Genomic DNA, 21,472 nt, shown 5'->3' with positions numbered 1-21,472 from the left:
ACTATGCAATGAACTAGGAGGTAGAACAGAAGCACTAAACACATCAGGCGAGTTAACTGCGATGTCCCATGAAACCATGACCCTAAATCTCCAAACCAAGGAACCAAATCCTATGAGGTGTTTGTACATAAGCAGCCTCAGCAACTACTTTTTTTTTTTTTTTTGGTCCTTGTACATATATCTATCACATAACTTTTACCAATTCAGCTTTTTATAAGTGTACAACTTATTGACAGCAATTACATTAATCGGCTGTGCAGCTCTACCCTTAATCAACTCCACATAAATCTTACAGTATTATCATGCCACCTCTAACCAGTGAACCAAGCCGGCAGGGACCAACCAATACCTGTTCAGTAAGTAATATCGAAACATTGCTGTATTTCTTATTGGTTTCGGACCCCAGTGAGGCCAGGCGCAGTAAGAAAAGCAGTAAAGCCGTTTCCCAGATCAAAAACTCCCAGTTATAAGCATCATTAAGGAAAGTTTTATGTCCTTGGAGAACCTACAGAAAGGACCAAAAAAAGTTAAGTTTTTCATTTGTCTTACGAGCATATAATTACTAATTTAAAAAAGCATTTGCAAGAAACCTGTATTTTAAAACTCAAAGCAGAAGAGTTTTAATCCTCAAAGTATTTAATTAATCATTATGTATTTCTCTAAGTTTCTTAGATTTTCTCCTTCTCATGAAAGATGGCAAGGGTCTAGAAGTAACAAAGGAAGAAAACATAATAAATAAAATAAGACAAATGTATTTCCATCTACTTTAGCTACCAGTGCATTCACTCATAATTATATACTGACTATTGTTTAAAGTATTAAATTTGTATTATGTCTAGTACAGCTCCCTAAAATATGTGGCCCACCCCAGTGCTTTTAACTTACTAATACCTTATCCTATCCCTTATTAGAAAAAAAAAAAAAAAAATCTGTGACTAGAAAATACTGAGGATCGGGTCTGAATAAGAACAGGAACAGCAGCAGCCACTATTTACTGAGTGGTTATTAATATGTCAAGTTTTCTGGAAAAAAAGGCTTTTTACTTTTTTGTTGTTGTTGATTGAAAGGTAAAGAAATTTGCTCAAGCAAGTCCAAGAGTAAGGTGGAATTTACTGGAAGATATACTGGGAACTCTCACAGAAACCAAATGCAAGCCTTTTGAAAACAGGAAGTCACCAAGCAGCTGCTGTCTCCATCTCTCTTCCCCTACCTAAGGCCACTTGGGCTCCCACCTGTACTCCTCTTAGCTAATTCCACTGTCTTGCACAACCTTTGTTTTCTGTTCACCCATAACTTTGACTTGTACCAGCTTTAGTCTGCCATGCCACCCTACTGGCCCCACTGACCACTAATGACCTTTCTTCTCCAAAGCCCACCACTGAATTTCTCAGGTTCTTAGTTCTAATTTCCAAAGGAGGTAGTATTTTAGCTTAGTCTGGGTCAGGTGTGTTCACGTCTATGCAATTAGTTACAAGTAGGAGGCAGAAAGTAACTCCTAGTAGCAACCCAGGCCCACCTCTTCAGGAGGGGCAATACAATTTGTTGTACAGCAATAAATAACTAATACACAAAACATAAACCAAATACAAAGGAAAACATCTTAAAAGCGGCCAGAGAAAAAGGATTTTACCTTTAAAGGAACAGTAATAAGACGGAACAGCTGACTTCTCAACAGAAAAAATGGATATCAGAACATAATGAAATGACATTCTAAAAGTGCTGGGCGGGAGGGGGGTCAGACAGCCTAGAATTCCATACCCAGTGAAAATATCTTTTAAAAAATTAAAGCAATAAAAGACATTTTCAGGCAAAGAAAAGGTGAGAGGATTCATCACCAGAAGACCTGCACTAAAAGAAATACTAAAGATCCAGGCAGAAGGAAAATAATTGCAGAGATACACAGAAATGTAGAAAATACTGTAAAGCAATGGAAAGAGTAAATACGTTGGTAAATATAAATGAATAATCAACTATATAAAATGATAATTACATTTTGTGAGATTAAAATATACGTAAAATTAAAATGCAGGACAATAAGAAAAAAAAAAAAGGTGAAGGGGTAAATGGGAAACCGAGTGGATACTACCTTAAGGAAGTTATCAAAGCTAACACCACTAACAACGCGATAAACCAATATCATGTGCCTCCTGATGTGATGCACGAGAAGGACACTATCCTTCCGTGGTATTCCTGCCAAAAATGCATAAACTGATTATCTGATTGTGAGGAAATATCAGATTGACACAAACGGATGGGCATTTTACAGAATAACGGTCCTATGCACTTCAACAATGTCATGGTCATGAAAGATAATAAAACAAGGCTAAGAAAATGTTCCAGATTAAAGGAGACCAAAGAAACGTGACAACTAAATGCAATATGTGATCCTGAATTGGATCCTGGACTGAGAAAAAAAAGAAGTAACTATAAAGGACATAATTAACAAATTTGAAATGGGATGTGGAATAATGATATTGTTATAATGTTCAATTTTCTGATTTTGATCATGGGACTTAATTATGTAAGAGTGTTTATTAATAAAGCACACTGAAGCATTTAGGAGTAAAGGTACACGATGCCTACTGTGGTTCAGAAAAATATATTTGTATATAAAGAGAGAACACATGCAAAAGCGTGCACAAGGGCTCAAACGATAGAGCAAACGGGAGAATTATAACAACTGATGAAGCCGGGTAAAAGATACACAAGAGTTCTTCCCATTATTCTTGCAACTTTTCTGTATGTCTGATAGTCTATAAAAATAAAGTTAACCAAAAAGCTTTCTCAAAATTAAAAACGTTTGTTCTTCAAAAGACACCATGAACAAAATGAAAAGCCAAGCCACACACTGGGAGAAAATATTTGCAATGCATGTATGTATACATACAGTATACATATAAAAAAAAAAAAAACTCTTCCAATTCGATAAGACAAACAACCCAGTTAAAAAATACGCAAAAGATCTGAAAAGATACTTCACAAGACATATATACAATGGCTAGAAAACACATGAAAAGATGCTCAATATCATTAATCATCAGAGATGCTTTCCCTCTGAGCTAGGAATCAAGATGAGGGTACCTTTGTTCTATTTAAATTGTACTGGAGATCTCAGTCAGTATAATAAGGCAGAAAAAGAAACAACGGCAAGGATTGGAAAGGAAGGGAAAAACTGCCATTATTCACATATGACATATTGTGTCCCTAGAAAACCCCAAAGAATCTAGAGACAAATTATGAGAAACAATAAATGAATTTAGCAAGGTCAATGCATACAAAGTCAATATACAAAAATTGTATTTCTACATACCTGTAACCAAAAAAACCCAAAAACGTTAAAAGGATACTATTACAGTAACATCTAAAAACATCAAATACATAGGAATATACCTAAACATGTACAAAATTTCTACATAATAAGAGAAATTAAAGAAGACCTAAATAGAAGGATATAAATGCTCACAGATTTGAAGGCTCAATACTGTAAATAAATCAATTCTCCTCCAATTGATCTGTAGAGCCAATGCAATCCCAATTATAATCCAGCAGATAGTTTTTGGGAAAATTGATTCTAAAATTTATACGGAAATACAAAAGCCAAGAAAGAACAGCCAAGGCAAAGAAAAACAAAGCTGAAGGAACTGTAGTTTCAGTATCAAAAAAAAAAAAAAACAACCAGCACTTGGTTGCCATCGATTCCGACCCATAGTGACCCTGTAGGACAGAGTAGAGCTGCCCCATAGGATTTCCAAGGAGCGCCTGGTGGATTCGAACTGCTGACCTCTTGGTTAGCAGCCATAGCTCTTGACCATTATACCACCAGATATCAAGAGTTATAATATTGCTATGGTAATCATGACACTGTAGTAGCACAAGAATAGACAAAAATGGACTGAAAGAACAGAAAATAAAGTTCAGAAAGAGACCCACGCATATACTGTCACTTCATTTATAACAAAGATGGCACTTCAGGGCAGTGCAGAAAAGGTCTTTTCAATAAATGAAAAAAAAAAAATCTTGATCCCTCTCCCCCCACCCCCACATTATAGTATACACAGAAATCAATTCCACGTGGAAAGTAAAAGGTAAAACAATAAAGCTTAGGAAAATACCTTCACGATCTTGGGGTAAGCAAATATTTCGTAAGCAGGACACAAAAAGTGACAGCTGTAAATAAAAACATTGATACACTGGATAATAAAATGAAGAATTTCTATTCATCAAAAGGTGTCATTAAGAGAGAAAAAAGACAAGACACAGACTGGTAGAAGATATCTGCAAGACATATCCAACAAAGGACTTTTACTGATAAAATGTAAGAACTCTACAAATCAGTAAGGAAAAGACAGATAACCTAATAAAAATATGGGCAAAAATAAATAAGTAAATAAGATAGAAAGGCATTTACAAAAAGAATATCTGAAAAACTAAAAAGGCTATAAAAAGTATCAACATCATTACTTACCAGGAAAATTCAAATTAAAACCATTACACACCAATCAGAATGGCTAAATTTTAAAAGACGGACAATACCAAGTGCTGACAAGGACGTGAAGCAACTGTAACTCTCATACTTTGGTGCTGGGGGTGTGGAATTGGTACAACCACCTTAGAAAGCAGTTTGGCAGTATCTAACAAAACCAAACCTATACCTACCTTCCAATTTGGAAATTCAACATCAATGTACATATCCAAGAGAAATAGGAACATAGAGCCACCGAAAGATATATACAAGAATGTTCATTAGACCCTTATTCGTAATAACTGAAATCTGGAAATAACCCAAATATTCATGAAGGGTAAAATAGAAAAATAAATTGTAGCATATTCATTCAGTAGAATTTGATAAAGCAATGAACTGCTGTTGAACAAATGTTGAGTGGAAGAACTTAGATACAGAGGCATACATACTTTTATGATTGCATTCTTATAAAGTTCAAAACAGACAAAAGTAATACTTGATAGTTACAGAGATCACAAAGAAGGCTTCTTGGGGACTGATAATGTTCTATTTCTTTATCTGAGGGCTGAGGACATGTAATGTGAAAATTCATCAAGCTATACATTCAAAATCTGTGCAATTTTCTGTGTCTCTTACATTTGAATAAAAAGTTAAATAAATAAATATGGAGGGCCTTCTCTTCATGAAATCAAGTATTCTGGGTCCATACTATGTCCCAGACACTTCTATATGTACTGATAACTTTGTTTCTAACACTAAAAAAAAAAAAAACACTATAGAGCACTCTATATTTCAGCCGTACTAACATTTAATTCTTCAAACATACTGCTCTTCAAAAAAAAGAAAAGAAACTGTGCATGTGGTACCCTCTGCCTGTAGCTCTTCTTCCCATAGTCTACTCCTTGACTCCCTGCATCTCACTGTCTTCAATTCATCACTCTGGTCTCCATTTAAATATCATTTCATCAGGAAAGTTACCTTACCCTACAATTTGTTGAAGTCCCCCTGCTATGTGCTCCCATAGCACCCCAAACTTCCTCAACCATCGTATCCATCCAACAATGTAGTAATTGCTAGATCAGTATCTATTTTTCCTGCTACACTATAAGCTCTTTGAGGGTAGAAAACCATGTCTGTCCTGCTCACCACTGTATTCAACCTTCAACAAATATTTTTTGAGCACTGAATAAAAATCAGTTAAATGAAAACTGCAAGAGGAAATAAAATCTGGGAAAAAAAAAAAGAGGGGGGCCCTTGTGCCTATAAATGAAACTTATAAAAAGAACGCAAAGAATCTAACTTCTCTTCCAAGCAAAATTTCATCTAAAAGAGGTTAGGGGTTACTAAGAACCAAAGACTTCGCCACCATTTGCCACTTGAAGTAGAGGATCTGTCCAATTCAACAAAAGGGAATGACTCCTCTTCTCAGAAAACTCAGATCTGAGAGGAAGATGATGAGTAAAGAACCAAGGAAGGCTTAAGGGAAGAACACCTGACACACCCTCCGTGTGGTGGGAGGAGGTGAGCTGGCACAGCAGAGATGTTGTGAAGACGGTATGAAAAGAAAACAAGGCATTACTGAATGGTGAGAAGGGAAGAAATACAAACTAAGAGTAGCTTCTCACTCAGACTCTGGGCAATATGGCATGCAGAGTATGTTCTCTGGATGTAATGAGGGTGGGCAGTGGTGTCAACGCACCTGATCAAGAAAGTGTAATGATCTATGATTCACCAGAGAGCCCAGCAATCACAAAGATCAACAGTCCAACGATGCCTTTCCAGAGGAGTGGCTTTTACCTCAGCTAAGAGAGCTATGCTGCCTCCTAAGAAATAGGGAAAAAGTGAAAAGGTAGAAAGCCAGAGTCCAAGATGCCAGGTGTAGTCTGTTCTAGCAGTCTTCAGTTTCAACACGTTTTAAAAACTGGAAAGTGAGAGAGGATAGAAAGATAGAGATTCATACTAGTCATTGTAGATCCTTGCTAAAGTAAGCACTACAGATGCTAAGCCAGGTCTTCCTCTGTAAAGATTAATAATACTCAATCCAAGAAAAGTAGGAAAAATATTTCTTTTTACTCTCCCCCCACCCCCTCCCTACTATATAGGCAAAATCTGGAACTTTCCAGGGGATAAGGTAACTGGAGAACTGGAGGTTTCCTAGTCACTGAGGGAGAGGAACCTGCGCCTCTATACCAGTGCCAGCCGATAGAAATATAACGTGAGTCACACGCATAATTTTACATTTTCTAGAAGCCATATTAAAAAAGTAAAAAACAGGTGATATTAATTTTAGTGTATTTTATTTGATCTAATATATTCAAAATATTTATAATATAAAAATGATCAATGAGCTATTTTACTTTTTTGTATTATTTTTGAAATTTGATATTTTACATTTAAACCACATCTCAATTTGGACTAGTCATATTTCAAGTGCTCATTAGCCACATGTGGCTAGTGGCTACTAGAATGAACAGAACAACTCTATACTATTGTTCAGCTACACTAAAAATCACTTCTGGAAAATAAACACACAAGTAACAATTGAACCTATTTTCAGACAAAGATACAACAGACAAAAATATCAATAGTAAAAGTAAACCCCTGAAACATACAGCATTCAAATGATAACTAAATAACCTCAAACTTCTTTCCACTTGTCTCACAACTGATACTAAAACAGTGTGCTCATGTTAGATCTTCATTGCAAGTAATACTGTCTAACAGCTATATTATCAGTCAAAAATTACCACCTAAAATGAGAGTGATCATAGAGTCTTAAGGGATTTCAAAATTACCTTTATTACATTTCCAAAAGTTACAGAAATTAACAAGTATCCAAAATAGCAAAAGAAATGTAAAACCAAACCAAACCCATTGCAGTTGAGTTGACTCTGACTCATAGCGACCCTATAGGACAGAATAGAACTGCTCCATAGAGTTTCCAAGGAGCACCTGGTAGATTCAAACCTTTTGATTAAGCAGACGTACCTCTTAACCACTACGCCATCAGGGTTTCCAAAAGAAATGTCACACATTAAATTAAAAAATAAATAAATATACTTAAACACACAGTGACCTGATCTAAAACTGAAGGTGAACCCTATAACAGAATCTTCATTTTTCATTAAAACAGATAAAACTTTTTTTTTAATAATTTTTATTTAAAAATTTATTTATTTATTTATAAAACTTTTACCTGTGCACAACAAATGAAAGCAATCGAAAGTGTCAGTAAGAAGACGGAAGACACAACCACATCAACTGAACGCTGCGGACCCCGTCTCTGTGGAGTGAGACGCGTACGTTAGTGTTCTGGATCACTGTCCTCACATCGTTAACATTCTGAAGTTTACTGCATTAATGTGAAAATAGAAGTTTATAGATATAAGGAGTTTCTAATAGGATTTTTAAATATTTTGGACATTTTCAACTTTAATTAAGCACTGAAATGCACGCCTTTCCAAATTAAGGAGTGATTGGTTCAATAGCATATTTTCAGCTGGAATATTTCCCCAAAAGTCAGAAAAAAATACAATATTTATCACTCTGCTCAAGGAAATTTAAATTTTGTTTTCCTTTTCTACGCTCTATTTACTTACCCCTATCAGCTTTGTGGAAACCCTGGTGGCATAGTGGTTAAGTGTTATGGCTGCCAACCAAGAGGTCAGCAGTTCGAATCTGCCAGGTGCTCCTTGGAAACTCTGTGGGGCAGTTCTACTCCGTCCTATAGGGTCGCTATGAGTCGGAATCGACTCAACAGCAGTGGGTTTGGTTTGTTTTTTGGTATCAGCTTTGTGGAGCCCTGGTGGTGCAGTGGTTAAGAGGCTGGTTACTAACCAAAAGGTCGGCAGTTCAAATCCACTAGCCACTCCTTGGAGACCATGAGGGGCAGTTCTACTCTGTCCTATAGGGTTGCTATGAGTTGGAATCAATTCAATGGCAACAGGTTTGTAGATAGATTACTTCTAATGTGATGTCCAGGAAGTTTGTCAGCCACTGATACAATCTGCACAACACACAGGACTACACTGCCTGAGAAACTGCTTCCAGAAACTTCAATGAGCACGTTCTCTGCATATTATTGCATATGTTCTATTGTTAATCAAATAAAACTCACCTTTAGATAGGAACGAAGTGATAACCATATCTTAATATTCTCCACCTTTTTAAGTCTGAAATGAGGTATTTCATATTTCCTTGCTTTCCTGGCAGATGTAATATGGCTGAAGAGTTTTGCAAATAAAAATCTCTATAGGGGGTTAAAAATAAGAATCACAAAGTAAAACGTATGTTACACGTCTCTGTGTGTTTACTTATATAATTGTAAACAGTACTCCCAGCATATTAAAAGGGATGAAATTCTAATCAGTAATCACTAAGACAGGCAGTGAAAAAATTTAGTTAACAGCTCGTTACTCTATTGCTTCTAAAGAACATCATATACTTCTTCACAATACGGTACGCTCTTGATATTTGCCAGGCATAGTCTCTGGAGACCTTGGTGACTCCCCAACTTCGCAAACTCAAATGTTTATACAGGCTTCTGGCTTACTCCCCAATGGTGTCTCCATTCAAAATCACATTTCTTGTGTATATCTTCAGTATTAAGTCCTCAATCCATAACTCTTACTGAATTCCAATAAATTTACATCTCACTTGGCCAATTTTCACAGAAACATTATCACTTTGAGAATTACCACATATGGTGTGAGTGAAAAAAACAGCAAAGGCACACTGAGGTGCAGGTGCTCAGCAGTCTGCTAGGTCACTCACTGGCTAAGCCACTTACTCCTACACACGAGGCTCAGGAAATTTCAGATTACAATGTGCCGTTTGTCATGAGAGTCAATAACACAACTGTTAAGTGGATAAATACAAAAAGTCCACCATCAATCCTTCATCGTCCTTATGGAAAAAAAAACTTTTGGAAAAAAAACAAATGAAGAAAACAAAAACACTGCAGTGCGGTATCATATACAAAAGCAGACATAAGGAATTTTACTTCTCTTTCTACTGACCTGTTTATATGTTCTCTCTGCCACACACATCATGAAAAAAAACATCCAAGTAAGACACAATCGTTCAAAAAAATTAATTACAGACAAAACAATAATAGGTATAACTGGTGGTGCCCCACAAAAGAGAGTCAAAATCTCCTCAGCAGAAATAGACTTTAGTTGGTCAAGGCTCTTCTCACGGAAAAGTCGATACACAAAAGGAAAAACTGCTAATCCAATGGTGACGGCATTTCCCAGCATCTGATAACCTACTCCTTGCTGATAGGCATTAACCTGGGGATTAATTTAAAATTTCCATTATTATGGCAGAGGCATATGCAGTTATCAGGCAGTATTTATCAAATACTCTTTAGATTATTAAAAAGAGACAAATAGAAGTAAAAATTTAAAATGACATACAGATTTATGACTTTTAGACCTTATTAAAAATTAGGCTTTATATGAGATAAGGAATGTTTGTGGAGTATAACTGAGCAATTGATCATGCTAATAGAGATCATGCAATGTATAAAGAATAAAAAAGCATACTACCAAGTACAGGCTCGGACTACAAAAATTAAATATACATATTTGTGTCTCAAATGCAGAGTCATTTTGTTTTGATCACTAAATTGATTCTATGGAATAGCTACTTATCACTAACTAGATTATTTGAAATGTCTGGAAACATTAAACCTTACCCTGCTCATAATGATGCCACTTATTTCCAGTACAGACATATCCATCTTTTTGCACTCATTTCCTTCCCAGATTATTGCGCTAACTCGATCAGAGGCAGGACTTGAGTTCTGAAGCCAGAATAGATGGTTCTGAGAAGAAAAAATATGTAACTGTTTGCATTCACTCCTTCCTTCTTTCCTGCATTAGCTTTTTCCCCTTTTCCAGCTCCCAGGCTTCATTTGCCAATATTCAGTCTAATCATTCTATTCTCTCCCACACAGCGCTCATCACTCCAATTACCACCTCTATGATGCTGCCTTCTGGTCCTTTTTTCTTAACTAAACCTTTTCTCTTAACTGGACACAGGCTAAAGGTCTTCTATAATGAGGAGAGACAGGATCCATGATGTCCAAGGTTGCTAGAGGTATGGAACTGAGGATAAATTTGCTGTACTCATAGGATATTGAGGAAGAAAGTATCTCTAGAGACTACCCTGGGAGTAGTAGGAAGCTGGGCAGGAGAGGTGCTAGGAGGCCTCAAATATCACGTTGTGAATGACCAAGGAGTTAGGCCTTTCTCTGGTAAGCAGGACACTGAAGAGCATAGAAACCTCAAGAGGAGAAAGTCACAATAAAACAAGCCTTCACCTCCCACTGCCATATCATGCCTTCTTCTTCAAGTACCAGTTCAAGTTCCATTTCTCCAACACAGTCTTCTTTGACCATCACAAGCCTCACTAATTTTGCTCTTCTCTGAAACTAAAAGGCTCAGAGTCTGTATCAGGCTAATTAGCATCTAACTACATGCAGCTTCTCTAGTGTCCTTTACTTACTTCCCATATAATCATCTTGTCTCCAAACTAAAATACAAGTTTCTAGAAAAGGACCGTATGGTGTATTTCTACCACAATACTTAGCATAATGCTGAGCATTTACTGATTCACTGATTTATCCAACAAGCACCTACTATGAAAGACACACTGTGGACATAATGGAGAGAAAGACAGACGTGGTCCTTGCTATAAAGGAGTTTCCAGATTTCTGAAGGAGATATAATTAAATAAATATCACTATATGGCACAGTGAGGGAAGGAAAGAGTGCTTTAGGAGTACACAGGAAAGACTTCCTAAAGGAAGTATCATTCAAACCAAGACCAGAAGAATAAAAAGGAGTGAGCCAAAAGAATGGGTATCAGAGGGAAGTCTGTTCTAGGCAAACAAAAAAACCCAGTATGTTAAAGGCCAGAAGTAGATGGGGCATGGATGAATTTGGAGGACATTATGCTGAGTAAAATAAGTCAATCACAAAAAGACAACCATTGTATGAGACCACTGTTATAAAGTAACAATAAAAGGTTTACACACTAAAAAGAAAAAAACATTCTTTGATAGTTATCAGGGACGGGAGGGGGAAGAAAGGAAAATTACCAAATAGAAGACATGTTAATGGTGGTGAAGGCCAAGACAATATATAATATGGGAAAGTCAGCACAACATGACCAAGGCAAGAGAGGACACTGACAGGAACACAAGAATAAAGGGCAACTACAGTAACTATTATATAGCATAGAGAATCCTGCACCAACAGCATTAACAAACAATAATGTATGAATGGATACATAGGTAGATAGATACGCCAAGAGGTGCGGGAGGGTGTAAGGGAGCACACCCACTGGCAGATACGGATTTGATGGTGGATATATCTACATACGTGACTGTAGGTGCTCCTCATATATTAATATAGACAATAGAGCACACAAGAGGCACAGTCAGGGAAACCTCTTAGACATAACCAAACACCTCTCAGGATGAAGCTCCTAGGCTTGAGGGTGAGAGACCACAGACATCTACGTCAATTGGCACAACACAGTTCATGAAGACAATGTTGTGCATCCTACTTTGGTGAATAGAGTCTGGGGTCTTAAAAGCTTGCAAGCGGCCATCTAAGATACAGCTATTAAGTCTCTTCCCATCCAGAGCAAAGGAGAGTGAAGAAAACCAAAGACTCAAGGGAGCAATAGTCCAAAGGATTAATGGGCCACATGAACCACAGCCTACACAATCCCTAGACCAGAAGAACTACATGGTGTCCGGCAACCACTACTGACCACTCTGACTGCGATCACAACAGAGGGTCCTGGATGGAGCTGGACAAAAGCAAAGAACAAAAGATCAAATTAACAAAAAAGACCAGACTTACTAGTCTGACAGAGACTGGAAGAACTCCCAAGACTATGGCCCTACTGACCTGGAATTGAAGCTGTTTCCAGAGACCACCTTCCAGCCAAACAACAGACAAGCCCATAAAATAAATAACACCTGAGAGAAATGTGCTCCTTGAACAATCAATTATATGAGATCAAAAGGGCAATATTTGCCCAAAAGCAAAGGAGAGAAGGCAGGAAGGGGTAGAAAATCAGGATGAAAGGAAATGGAAAACCCAGGGCATAAATGGGGAGAGTGTTTCACACATTGTGGGGAATGACACCAAGGCTACAAAACACTTAATGCACAAACTGTCAAATGGGAACCTAATGTGTTCTGTAAACTTTCATCTAACACACAATTAAAAAAAAAAAAAAGTAGGTGGGGGTTGGTACATTTCAGAAACCAGAAGAAGTTTAGTCAAGTTAAAGTGTACCAAGTAAGAAGCAGGGAGGGAATGGTCAGAGATGAGATTCTATCAGAGCAAATAAGGATCAGAAGCAAATAATCCAGAAGGGGAAAAAAAGCAATTAAAGAATCTTAAGTGGAATGGGGTTAACAGATTTATATATTAGAAGCATCACTCTGGCTACAGTATGGAAAATGAAGTGAAGCAAGGCAAGCCTAGAGATGCTGGTTTAACTACCCAGATGAGAGGTGATGCCTGCACCAAGCAAGGTGAAAACAAGTAGACGGATTCAGATATTTAGAGAGTAGAATCGAGAGAACACGATGACTGATTAGAAACATGGTGGAGAGGGCGAAGTCAAGAAGGACTCCACGGTTTCTGCTTTGGGTGGTTAGTGGTGAGTGGTTTTAAGAAATATGGGGAATAAAAGAAGAGGAGCAGGCGGGGCAGAGGGGATTAGGAAATGATGAATTCCATTTGACTTGGGGAGTTCATTTTATGCAATTATTCTTAGATATGCCTTAATGTAAATCCCAAAAGTGCTTGGGATCATCATGGTGTCATGTATGACTACTGAGCACAAAAAAACCCGTTGCTATAGAGTCAATTCTGACTCATAGCAACCCTACAAGACAGAGCAGAACTGCCCTATAGGATTCCCAAGGAGTGGCTGGTGGATTCAAACTGTGAACTTTTGGTTAGCAGCTGAGCTCTTAACCACTGTGCCACCAGGGTTCTTATAACTACTGAGGGTTAATGTAATTTAGAAGAACCTTCAGACTGAATGTAAAGAGTATTTAGACTCGAACTTTGATTCCAAAGTTGGAGAAAGTAGCATAAAACTTTAATGAGAAAAATACATGCTATTTCTTGTTAGTTTAAAAAAACTGTGTACATTTAATGGCAGGAGAAGGACATGGCAATCTGCTCTTGTAAAGATTTACAGCCTTGGAAACCCTATGGGGCCTCAGAAATCCTACAGGATCGCTATGAATTGGAATCAACTTGACAGCAGTGGGCTTGGTGTTTGGTTTTATACATTTAATGACATGGGATTTAGGTTACATATGTGTAACCTAAATCAATCGTATCTCAGAATCAAGAAAATTAAATAATTAAACAAATTATACCCATCATCCACTATTTACAAGGTGCTGTAGAAATATTTAACCTAAGGAACAAAAAACTAAGGAGAATCCTGATCACTGTCATTCAACATCTGAAAGGCTGCTGTGTGGAAGAGCAGGTAGACTTACTCTTTGTTGCCTAGAAAAACAGAAATAGAACTGACAGGCGGAAATAACAGAGAGACAGAACCGGTTAAATAATGAGAACCATTTCTTAATCACTCAATCTGTCTAGCAGCAGAACAAGCTGTCTCATGAAATAACAAGTACACCACCTCTAAAAGTATTTAAGCAGAGGCTGACTGCTCATCTGATGGGGATACTAATGATAATGCTAACACTTATTTATTGAGTGTTTACTCTTTGCCAGGCACTGCACTAAGCACTTCATATTATCTCATTAGGTATTTCACAGCATTCCCATGTATGAACTATTATGACCACATTACAGATGAGGAAAGAATTCCTACAGTGGTTGGAAGGTCAAAATACCTTCTAAAACATCTACAATTCTAGTTATTTGATTTTATACTAATATAAAACCTGAAATGAAAAGCATCATGCAATTTATACATTATCAGAGAAGCAAGCTAATTCATATACTATACTGGGATGTTTATCAAAAAATAGTATACAGTAGACCTATCATTCAAACAACTCTGATCACATAAAATGAACATCAAAGATCACTCTAGGGGAAATAATGAGAAAAATATTATTAAGAAAAATTTAGGTGAAGGCAATGCTAGAGTTCTTCCCCCTGAGTTCTAATCCCACTATCTTCACTTGCAGGGTGTGTTCAATTTCCTCATCTCCAAACTGGACATAATAAACATATTTGCTTTATAGGATTATTGTGAAGTTAAATGAGATAATACAGTGCCTGGCACGTGATGAGACACAAAAAATCTTAGCTGCTATCATCATCGCCTTGACAGACCTGCTGAAAAACATCCTCTTTGGAGTCACGTTTGGTTCCTGAGTGAGGCGTGTTCACATGGGCCCCCTCACTGTCACTGGTGACAGACGACCGGCACTCTGGGCCATGCAGCAGGTCATCCCATAACATATCCTCAGTCTCGGAATCATGGCGGGTGCTTTCTGAGTCTCTTCTTGACATGTTGAGGTTTCGAGAGCTACCATTCATGGTAGATCTGGAGCCCTTTACAGGAAAAAATACACATTTTCATTCATTCTTAAAAACAAACACCTGAAATACAATTAAAACAAGTTATCTATGGCAATGGCTGACAAGCTTTCATAAGTTAACCACCATATATTCACTTGTTCTTAAGACTTCACATACCAATAATACATTTTAACATTTAAATGCTAATCTCTGATGACTCTAGCAAGCAGGGCTTTAAAAGAGCTCCTTCTAAGAAGTCGCTGGGGATTATTAACTAAGGCATCCTGGGATGGGAGGTGGCTCCTGCAAGCACCCCCTAATTGGCTTGGCTGAGCCTACTGGCATACCCAAAGTGTCCCCTCCTCTAAATTCTCTGAGCTTGACTGCAGACTTGGTCGTGTCCAGGGGTCCAGCCCCGGCACGAAAAAGGATAATCAGGCAGAGGAAAAGGATAGACAGCCCACCTCTCCTGCAGTACAAACACAAATCTGAAAGCTTTTCCATGACCCTAACTGCCTTGTCAATCAAAACCAAACCAAATGACACTTCATCAATTCCACTCACTTCTCAATTACAAAATTCCAAATGTTACAACATGCCCATTGGTTCCCATGAGATTTACTGCTCCAAAATCTGTCCTCATCAGCATCAATCTCATTTATACAGGAATTATGCTTAAGAATAAACGCCATATTTCAAGTGACTATAAAGTAGCCTTCTCATCATAGCGACCCTATAGGACACAGTAGAACTGCCCCATAGGGTTTCCAAGGAGCACCTGGTGGTCTCAAATGGCTGACCTTTTGGTTAGCAGCCATAGCTCTTAATCACTATGCCACCAGGGTTTCTCATCATTTAGGGACTGGATAATTTCTTTCTGAACATCATCTATGACACTTGTAAGATTAGAGCAAAAGTGAACTTAAAGAGCTCATTCTCTTGCTGGGGTGAGCAGAGGTCTAAAAACTGCCAGACAGATGGATTGCTCGGGGAGGGTTTAAAAGGGGATGGCACAGGCAAGTATAACCACTACTTTTGCCAATAAAAAAAGAGGGATAAAGTTATTATACTGAAAAATACTCCTTGGACATTGATGTCTCCAAAGGACGCTTTACCTACCTGGCTGAAAGCTGTGGATTCAAATTCCGACTCGGCCACGCTATCTGAATCCCGCACCAGATGACACCACCTCGAAGTGGTTTTCTTTACCTGCCAAAAATCAAACCAACAAACCATAGCAAAACGTGTTAAATGCCTTGTGACATTCAATGATTTAGGAATTAACTCCTGTACTTTGATAAACTAAAATAAATATTACCTGAGAATTTAGATGCCTTGGAAATACTGACTTTCTATTCTTAACTTCACAGCCATTGTCGCTTGAGGCCCCTTCTACGCTCCTACGCAAAAGTATCATCTGTGTCCGTGCTTCACCGTCTTCCTCACTTGACAGATCATCTGAAATCCCATTACCCAAATGCCTAAAAGTCTCCTACAAAGACAAGAGCAATACCTTCACAGGGGACAGCCCCGAATATTCTACCATGTACCTATGTAAAAACAAAGCATGTGAAAACTAAAAAGCAGTAGAAGTAAACTAAACCAAAACTAAACAAATGTACATATTAATTGATAGCAGCAAAGAAATATAATGAACTTGAAACTAAACAGCCTAAGTGATGTGGCCGTATCAGGTGGTGATTGACAGCACAGGCTTGCGTTAAACTCAAGTGTGCATGACAGCTCTTCTGCTTACTAGCAACATAACCTTGGGCAAGTCACTAAACTTCTCTGGGGCTCAGTTTGCTCATCTGAAAAGTAATAATAATAAGAATGTCTATCTCACAGAGTGACTGGAAAAAATGAGTTAGTACATGTAAAGTACTTGGAGTAGTGTCTGGATATAGTAATGACAATAAATATTAGCCAATTTTAAATGATACAGTCTAGAAAATAAGAAAACCTTTCAAGACAATAAAGTCAAACTGCAGTTAGTTTTAGACAAAGAGCAGACTAAGTCTACCTAGAAAATAATTCCCCAAACTCTTATTATACTATCATTTTAAAAAAACAAAACAAAATAAGTTGCCTGATTTATGGCAACCCCATGTATGCTAGAGTAGAACTGTGCTCTGTAAGGTTTTCGATGGCTGATTTTTCAGGAGCAGATTGCCAGGCCTTTCTTTCAAGGCACCTCTAGGTGGACTCAAACCCCCAACCTTTCAGTTAGCAGCAGACAAGGTGACCATAAGCTGAGCCATCTGCACCACCCAGGGACTCTACATTATCATTATCTCTCTGGAATATAACAGAGCAGCCTCTACACTAATCTGTTTATTACATCTACCAGCCTACTGTTAAGGCTGGATCAGTAGCAGGTTCCATAACAAGTTCTAGCCCTAGAAAGGAGCCCTGGTTGCACAATGACTAAGTGCTTGGCTGCTAACCAAAAGGTCAGTGGTTCAAAGCCACCTGGTGCCTTCGTGAGAGAAAAGTCCTGGCGATCCGCTCCTGTAAAGATTACAACCCAGGAAACCCTGTGGGGCAGTTCTACTCTGTCATATATAGTCGCTATGAGTTGGAATCAACTTGATGGCACCCAATAAAGCAAGTCCTAGAAATTATAAGAATAAACTACAGTCTTCACCTGGTATTTTCCTTTTCATACCCTGTGTGTTTTACATTCCACTTATTTGTTAAGTGAAATTATACAAACCCATTAGTGTCTATTTTGTATCTATAGCAGAGTCTAAGGACAGGAAGATTTTAGATAGGAAGAAAAGATTTGAATGTTACACTTATATTCATCTAACTCTTACCCTGTGGGACTTATCTCCGTCGGAAAATTTTGCACTGTCTCTTGTTTGACACATTCTCACCTCTGGTCGACACTGTCTCTTCTTAATGATAGGATGCAGACAACTTGTATCATTCTCAGTTTCCGTCCCTTTGTTAGATATTAATTTTACTCTTTTAGTCCTATTTTTAAAAAGAAAAAATATATATATCACTAACTAGTTTTCCAAAAATAAAATTTTTCATGAAATCACTTTCTTCTGAGGAGTACCATACGTTATTCTGGAAGTTGAGAAAATTCAGAAATCCTATTTGTCAGGCCTCTAGCTTGCTAAAGGAATAGAAAGATAAATTATAGTTAACTCTATTCTCCAAAGATTCATGCCAATTAACTGAGAGGAAGCCTTGTCAGTGACGCAGAACGAGAATCTATCTTCCGGAAATAGGTTCACAGTCCTCTCCGCTTTACCTCTCGAACACCATTCAACGCCTACCTCCTACTGCCTGTTATGCCACTTGATGGAATGTCTTTCCTTCTCCTTTCCATCTATGTAAGTGCTACCCATCCTCAAAATCCAGCAACCCTCAACTCTTTCATGAATGCTCCTGACTACCCCCAGAATAATCAGTCCCATTTGCGACCATGATCTGCAAAATCACAAACTAGGTAAAATTTCTCTTTCAGCCATTTCCCTTTCTGTGCTACAGCCCATCACCAGGAGGATCCTGTCCTGCATACCATTTCTAAAGAAGTATCACGTCTCATGCTGAAAAACACCTGATCATTATCAACTCTTCCTTCTCTTAAGATGTTGGCCAATACGGCTTAAAATATTTACGCTTTCATTTATATTTTTGTAATCTTGTACTCTAAAAGGTCAATAAGATCAAACAGAATCAATCTTTTACAGTAGAACACTAGAATTATAAATAACATGACACAGTGGAAATGATATTTTGAGTGTGCAAATCTTTCCAGAATCCTTAAAAATCACACCATAATGATCGTACCCCTACCCTGCTTATTCATATGATCCGATCATATTGAATACTATGTAAACACTAATGTGAATATGAAGTCAAGTAAAAATTCCAATGGAAGACTTCCCACCTGTTGCCAAAGAGAGTCCCCCAAAAACCACTAATAAAGGGTACAGATTCCAAAGTTTCTACTCCTCTGACTTTATCAGAAGAGGAGTTATTTCCATTTTCTCGGTTCCCATCACCATTTACAGTTTTTCGTAATTTTCTAAAAAAAAAAAAAATCAACGACTTCAGATTATTCGAGACATTCGATTACCACCTGAAATCAAGTATAGTGAACATCATACAATGAGGACAAATTACGTAAGAACATTCCTGACTGAAAGGCAAACAAAGGTTACGTGGCAAAGGAAGCAATTGGGAATACATAAGATTAGCATAAATTAATAAGTTGATAAATTGCAAAGTCATGTGCTATCATTCTGTTCAGTCATTAAAGGTTCAGAACTGCTATTCAGAAACATTGGTAGAAAGAAAATTTTCACATGTATAAACCAGAGTCTTTTCGGGTGCATTTATCACCACTAGCAGAAGGAGCAATTTCTCTAAATATGAACATCAGAAATCCACCCCTCTGGCAGACTGAAACATAGGAGTGCAAACTAATAGCCACAGATCACTTTTTACTGTTAAAAGTTAGATCCTGGAAACACCAACGAGACACAGCACAGCACTAGATTTCCTCAAAACACAAATCCATTTAACTGAGTTTACAAAGAATCTTCTTTTGGGGAAAAAAAAAAAAACAGTTTTGAAAATAACATTCAAAAATAAAAATAAATATGTTGAAATGTATTGCATCAAATAGAAAAGCCATACTTAGTAACTGCTTACAAAAAAAAAAACAAACTCACAGCCATTGAGTTGATTCTGACTCATAGCGACCCTATAGGACAGAGTAGAACTGTCCCATAGGGTTTCCAAGGAGTGGCTGGTAGATTCGAACTGCAGACCTTTTGGTTAACAAATATAGCTCTTAACCACTGCACCACCAGGGCTGCTTAGGTAAGCAAAAGTCTACAGATATACTGAGGAAAGATAACTTCTGGCGGAGAATACCACATATATGTAAGAAACTTTTCAGCAGCTCCAAAACCCAGACATACCACAGAATCGACAGAAGCATGACATGAATTTGATGTGTAAAAAAGCCAAATAAATCTTTATTAAAATTTGAGACCACTTAAAAATTTACTCTTATACACTTTTGAAAAAAGTTAACATTTCTAGCAGCATTAACTCAATGAACTAAGATCTTTGTGTATGGTGAATTTTCACCAAATTTTGATTAAGACTGAATTTCAAAGAAGAATGCTTTTTCAGAAACCATTATAAAAGATAAATTTTAATCAAGAATAATATGGCATGGGAACTTTCTTTTTAAATGACTATATTGAATGACAAAATCCCACCTGGAAATAAGTTAAAAGTTAGTAGTAGTGTTTCTTAGCATCAAGGAGAAAAACAAAAAATAAGTACTAATTTTTTAACCAAAAAATACACACAAGATTTTCAATTAATGTCACCAAATATTTTCAAAATCTCTACGATAACTCTCCCAGAAAATATCAACTGCAAGTATAGATTCTCATTCTCATCTCACCTTCTTCTCCGATTTCCATTGTTTCCTGATGGCTTAGTTATCTGAGTAGACACAATCTGACAGTGGACAGTTCCCATGAGAAGCATAAGGCACAAGGGTCCAAGCACTTCACTTACGTTCACAATAGGCATCATTAAATACAACACAATTGCAACAACTGAAAAGGAGAAGTTTTAAAATGTAAAACACTACAGCTCGTCTTGAAACTGATTCTAGTAACTAAATAAATTATATCTACAAAAATCTGTCACTTAAAAAAAAAAAGTACATAAGCAGAGTGAAAACTTGAAACCCTAGGTAACAGACCAAATGAAAATGATACATTACAAGGATATGCATTTCTGGCAGGATAGGTAATCTAGATATTCCAAAAGGTTTTTCACCATAAAACAACTAGATGCTGTATAAAACATACACTTTGTTGTTCTACTCCCAGGGAGAGTATTTTCCAAGGCTCAAGGTAACACAGGTAGCAACTGGCAAGAGTAGAATTTGAAGCCGGGCAGTTAGGCTCCAGAGTCCTCCCTCTTAACCCACGCTATAGTGCCTCTTTATTTAAACATATATGAAATGTTTAAAGAAATAAGTGATAAAAGAAAATTTTTAAATATCAAAAATTATCTCCAAAAATTTCCAAATATCTGACGATTTTATAGATGGTTCTTTCAGACTTTAACATAAAGATAACTATTATGCAATATAAACTGAACTACTCTTGTGTAAAGAAAAAAAATAGAAAGCTATCAAATTCATCTTATTCCTACTATAATCATGATACTCAAATGTAACAACAGCACCAAAACAATAAACTACAAACTGTGCTGACTTGTGAATATGGATAGAAATTTACCACTAAAAAGAATGCACCAAGAAAGCAGGGATTTTTGTCAATTTTGTTCATTGACATACCTAGAACAATAGCTGGCACACAGTAAGCACTCAGTATTTGTTGAATAAATGAGTATGGTATCAAATTGAATTTAACAATATAACAAAGAGTAATTCATTCGTATGTCAGTT

At 37.2% G+C, this 21,472-nt stretch overlaps 1 protein-coding gene across 5 annotated transcripts in view; it reads right to left on the bottom strand.

The window, feature by feature from the left end:
• Nucleotides 1-21,472, bottom strand: part of PHTF1 (putative homeodomain transcription factor 1) — a 42,512-nt gene that overhangs the window by 5,972 nt on the left and 15,068 nt on the right. For 4 of the 5 annotated variants that reach the window (XM_049880042.1, XM_049880043.1, XM_049880045.1 and 1 more), the window contains 11 exons: nucleotides 20,453-20,609; nucleotides 18,917-19,054; nucleotides 17,829-17,988; nucleotides 16,328-16,501; nucleotides 16,129-16,218; nucleotides 14,821-15,042; nucleotides 10,161-10,289; nucleotides 9,481-9,753; nucleotides 8,580-8,711; nucleotides 7,659-7,745; nucleotides 350-505 (listed from right to left, as the gene is read on the bottom strand). In XM_049880042.1, coding sequence (XP_049735999.1) covers nucleotides 350-505; nucleotides 7,659-7,745; nucleotides 8,580-8,711; nucleotides 9,481-9,753; nucleotides 10,161-10,289; nucleotides 14,821-15,042; nucleotides 16,129-16,218; nucleotides 16,328-16,501; nucleotides 17,829-17,988; nucleotides 18,917-19,054; nucleotides 20,453-20,609 — 1,718 coding nt within the window. Of the gene's footprint in view, nucleotides 1-349; nucleotides 506-7,658; nucleotides 7,815-8,579; nucleotides 8,712-9,480; nucleotides 9,754-10,160; nucleotides 10,290-14,820; nucleotides 15,043-16,128; nucleotides 16,219-16,327; nucleotides 16,502-17,828; nucleotides 17,989-18,916; nucleotides 19,055-20,452; nucleotides 20,610-21,472 lie in introns of those variants that run through there. The other variant, XM_049880046.1, reaches the window with a different exon arrangement.

The sequence above is a fragment of the Elephas maximus genome, chromosome 3, assembly GCF_024166365.1.
Source record: "Elephas maximus indicus isolate mEleMax1 chromosome 3, mEleMax1 primary haplotype, whole genome shotgun sequence".
Taxonomy (NCBI): domain Eukaryota; kingdom Metazoa; phylum Chordata; class Mammalia; order Proboscidea; family Elephantidae; genus Elephas; species Elephas maximus.
The sequence above is the reverse complement of the archived record's forward strand: the minus strand, read 5'-3'. Positions and strand labels throughout refer to the sequence as shown.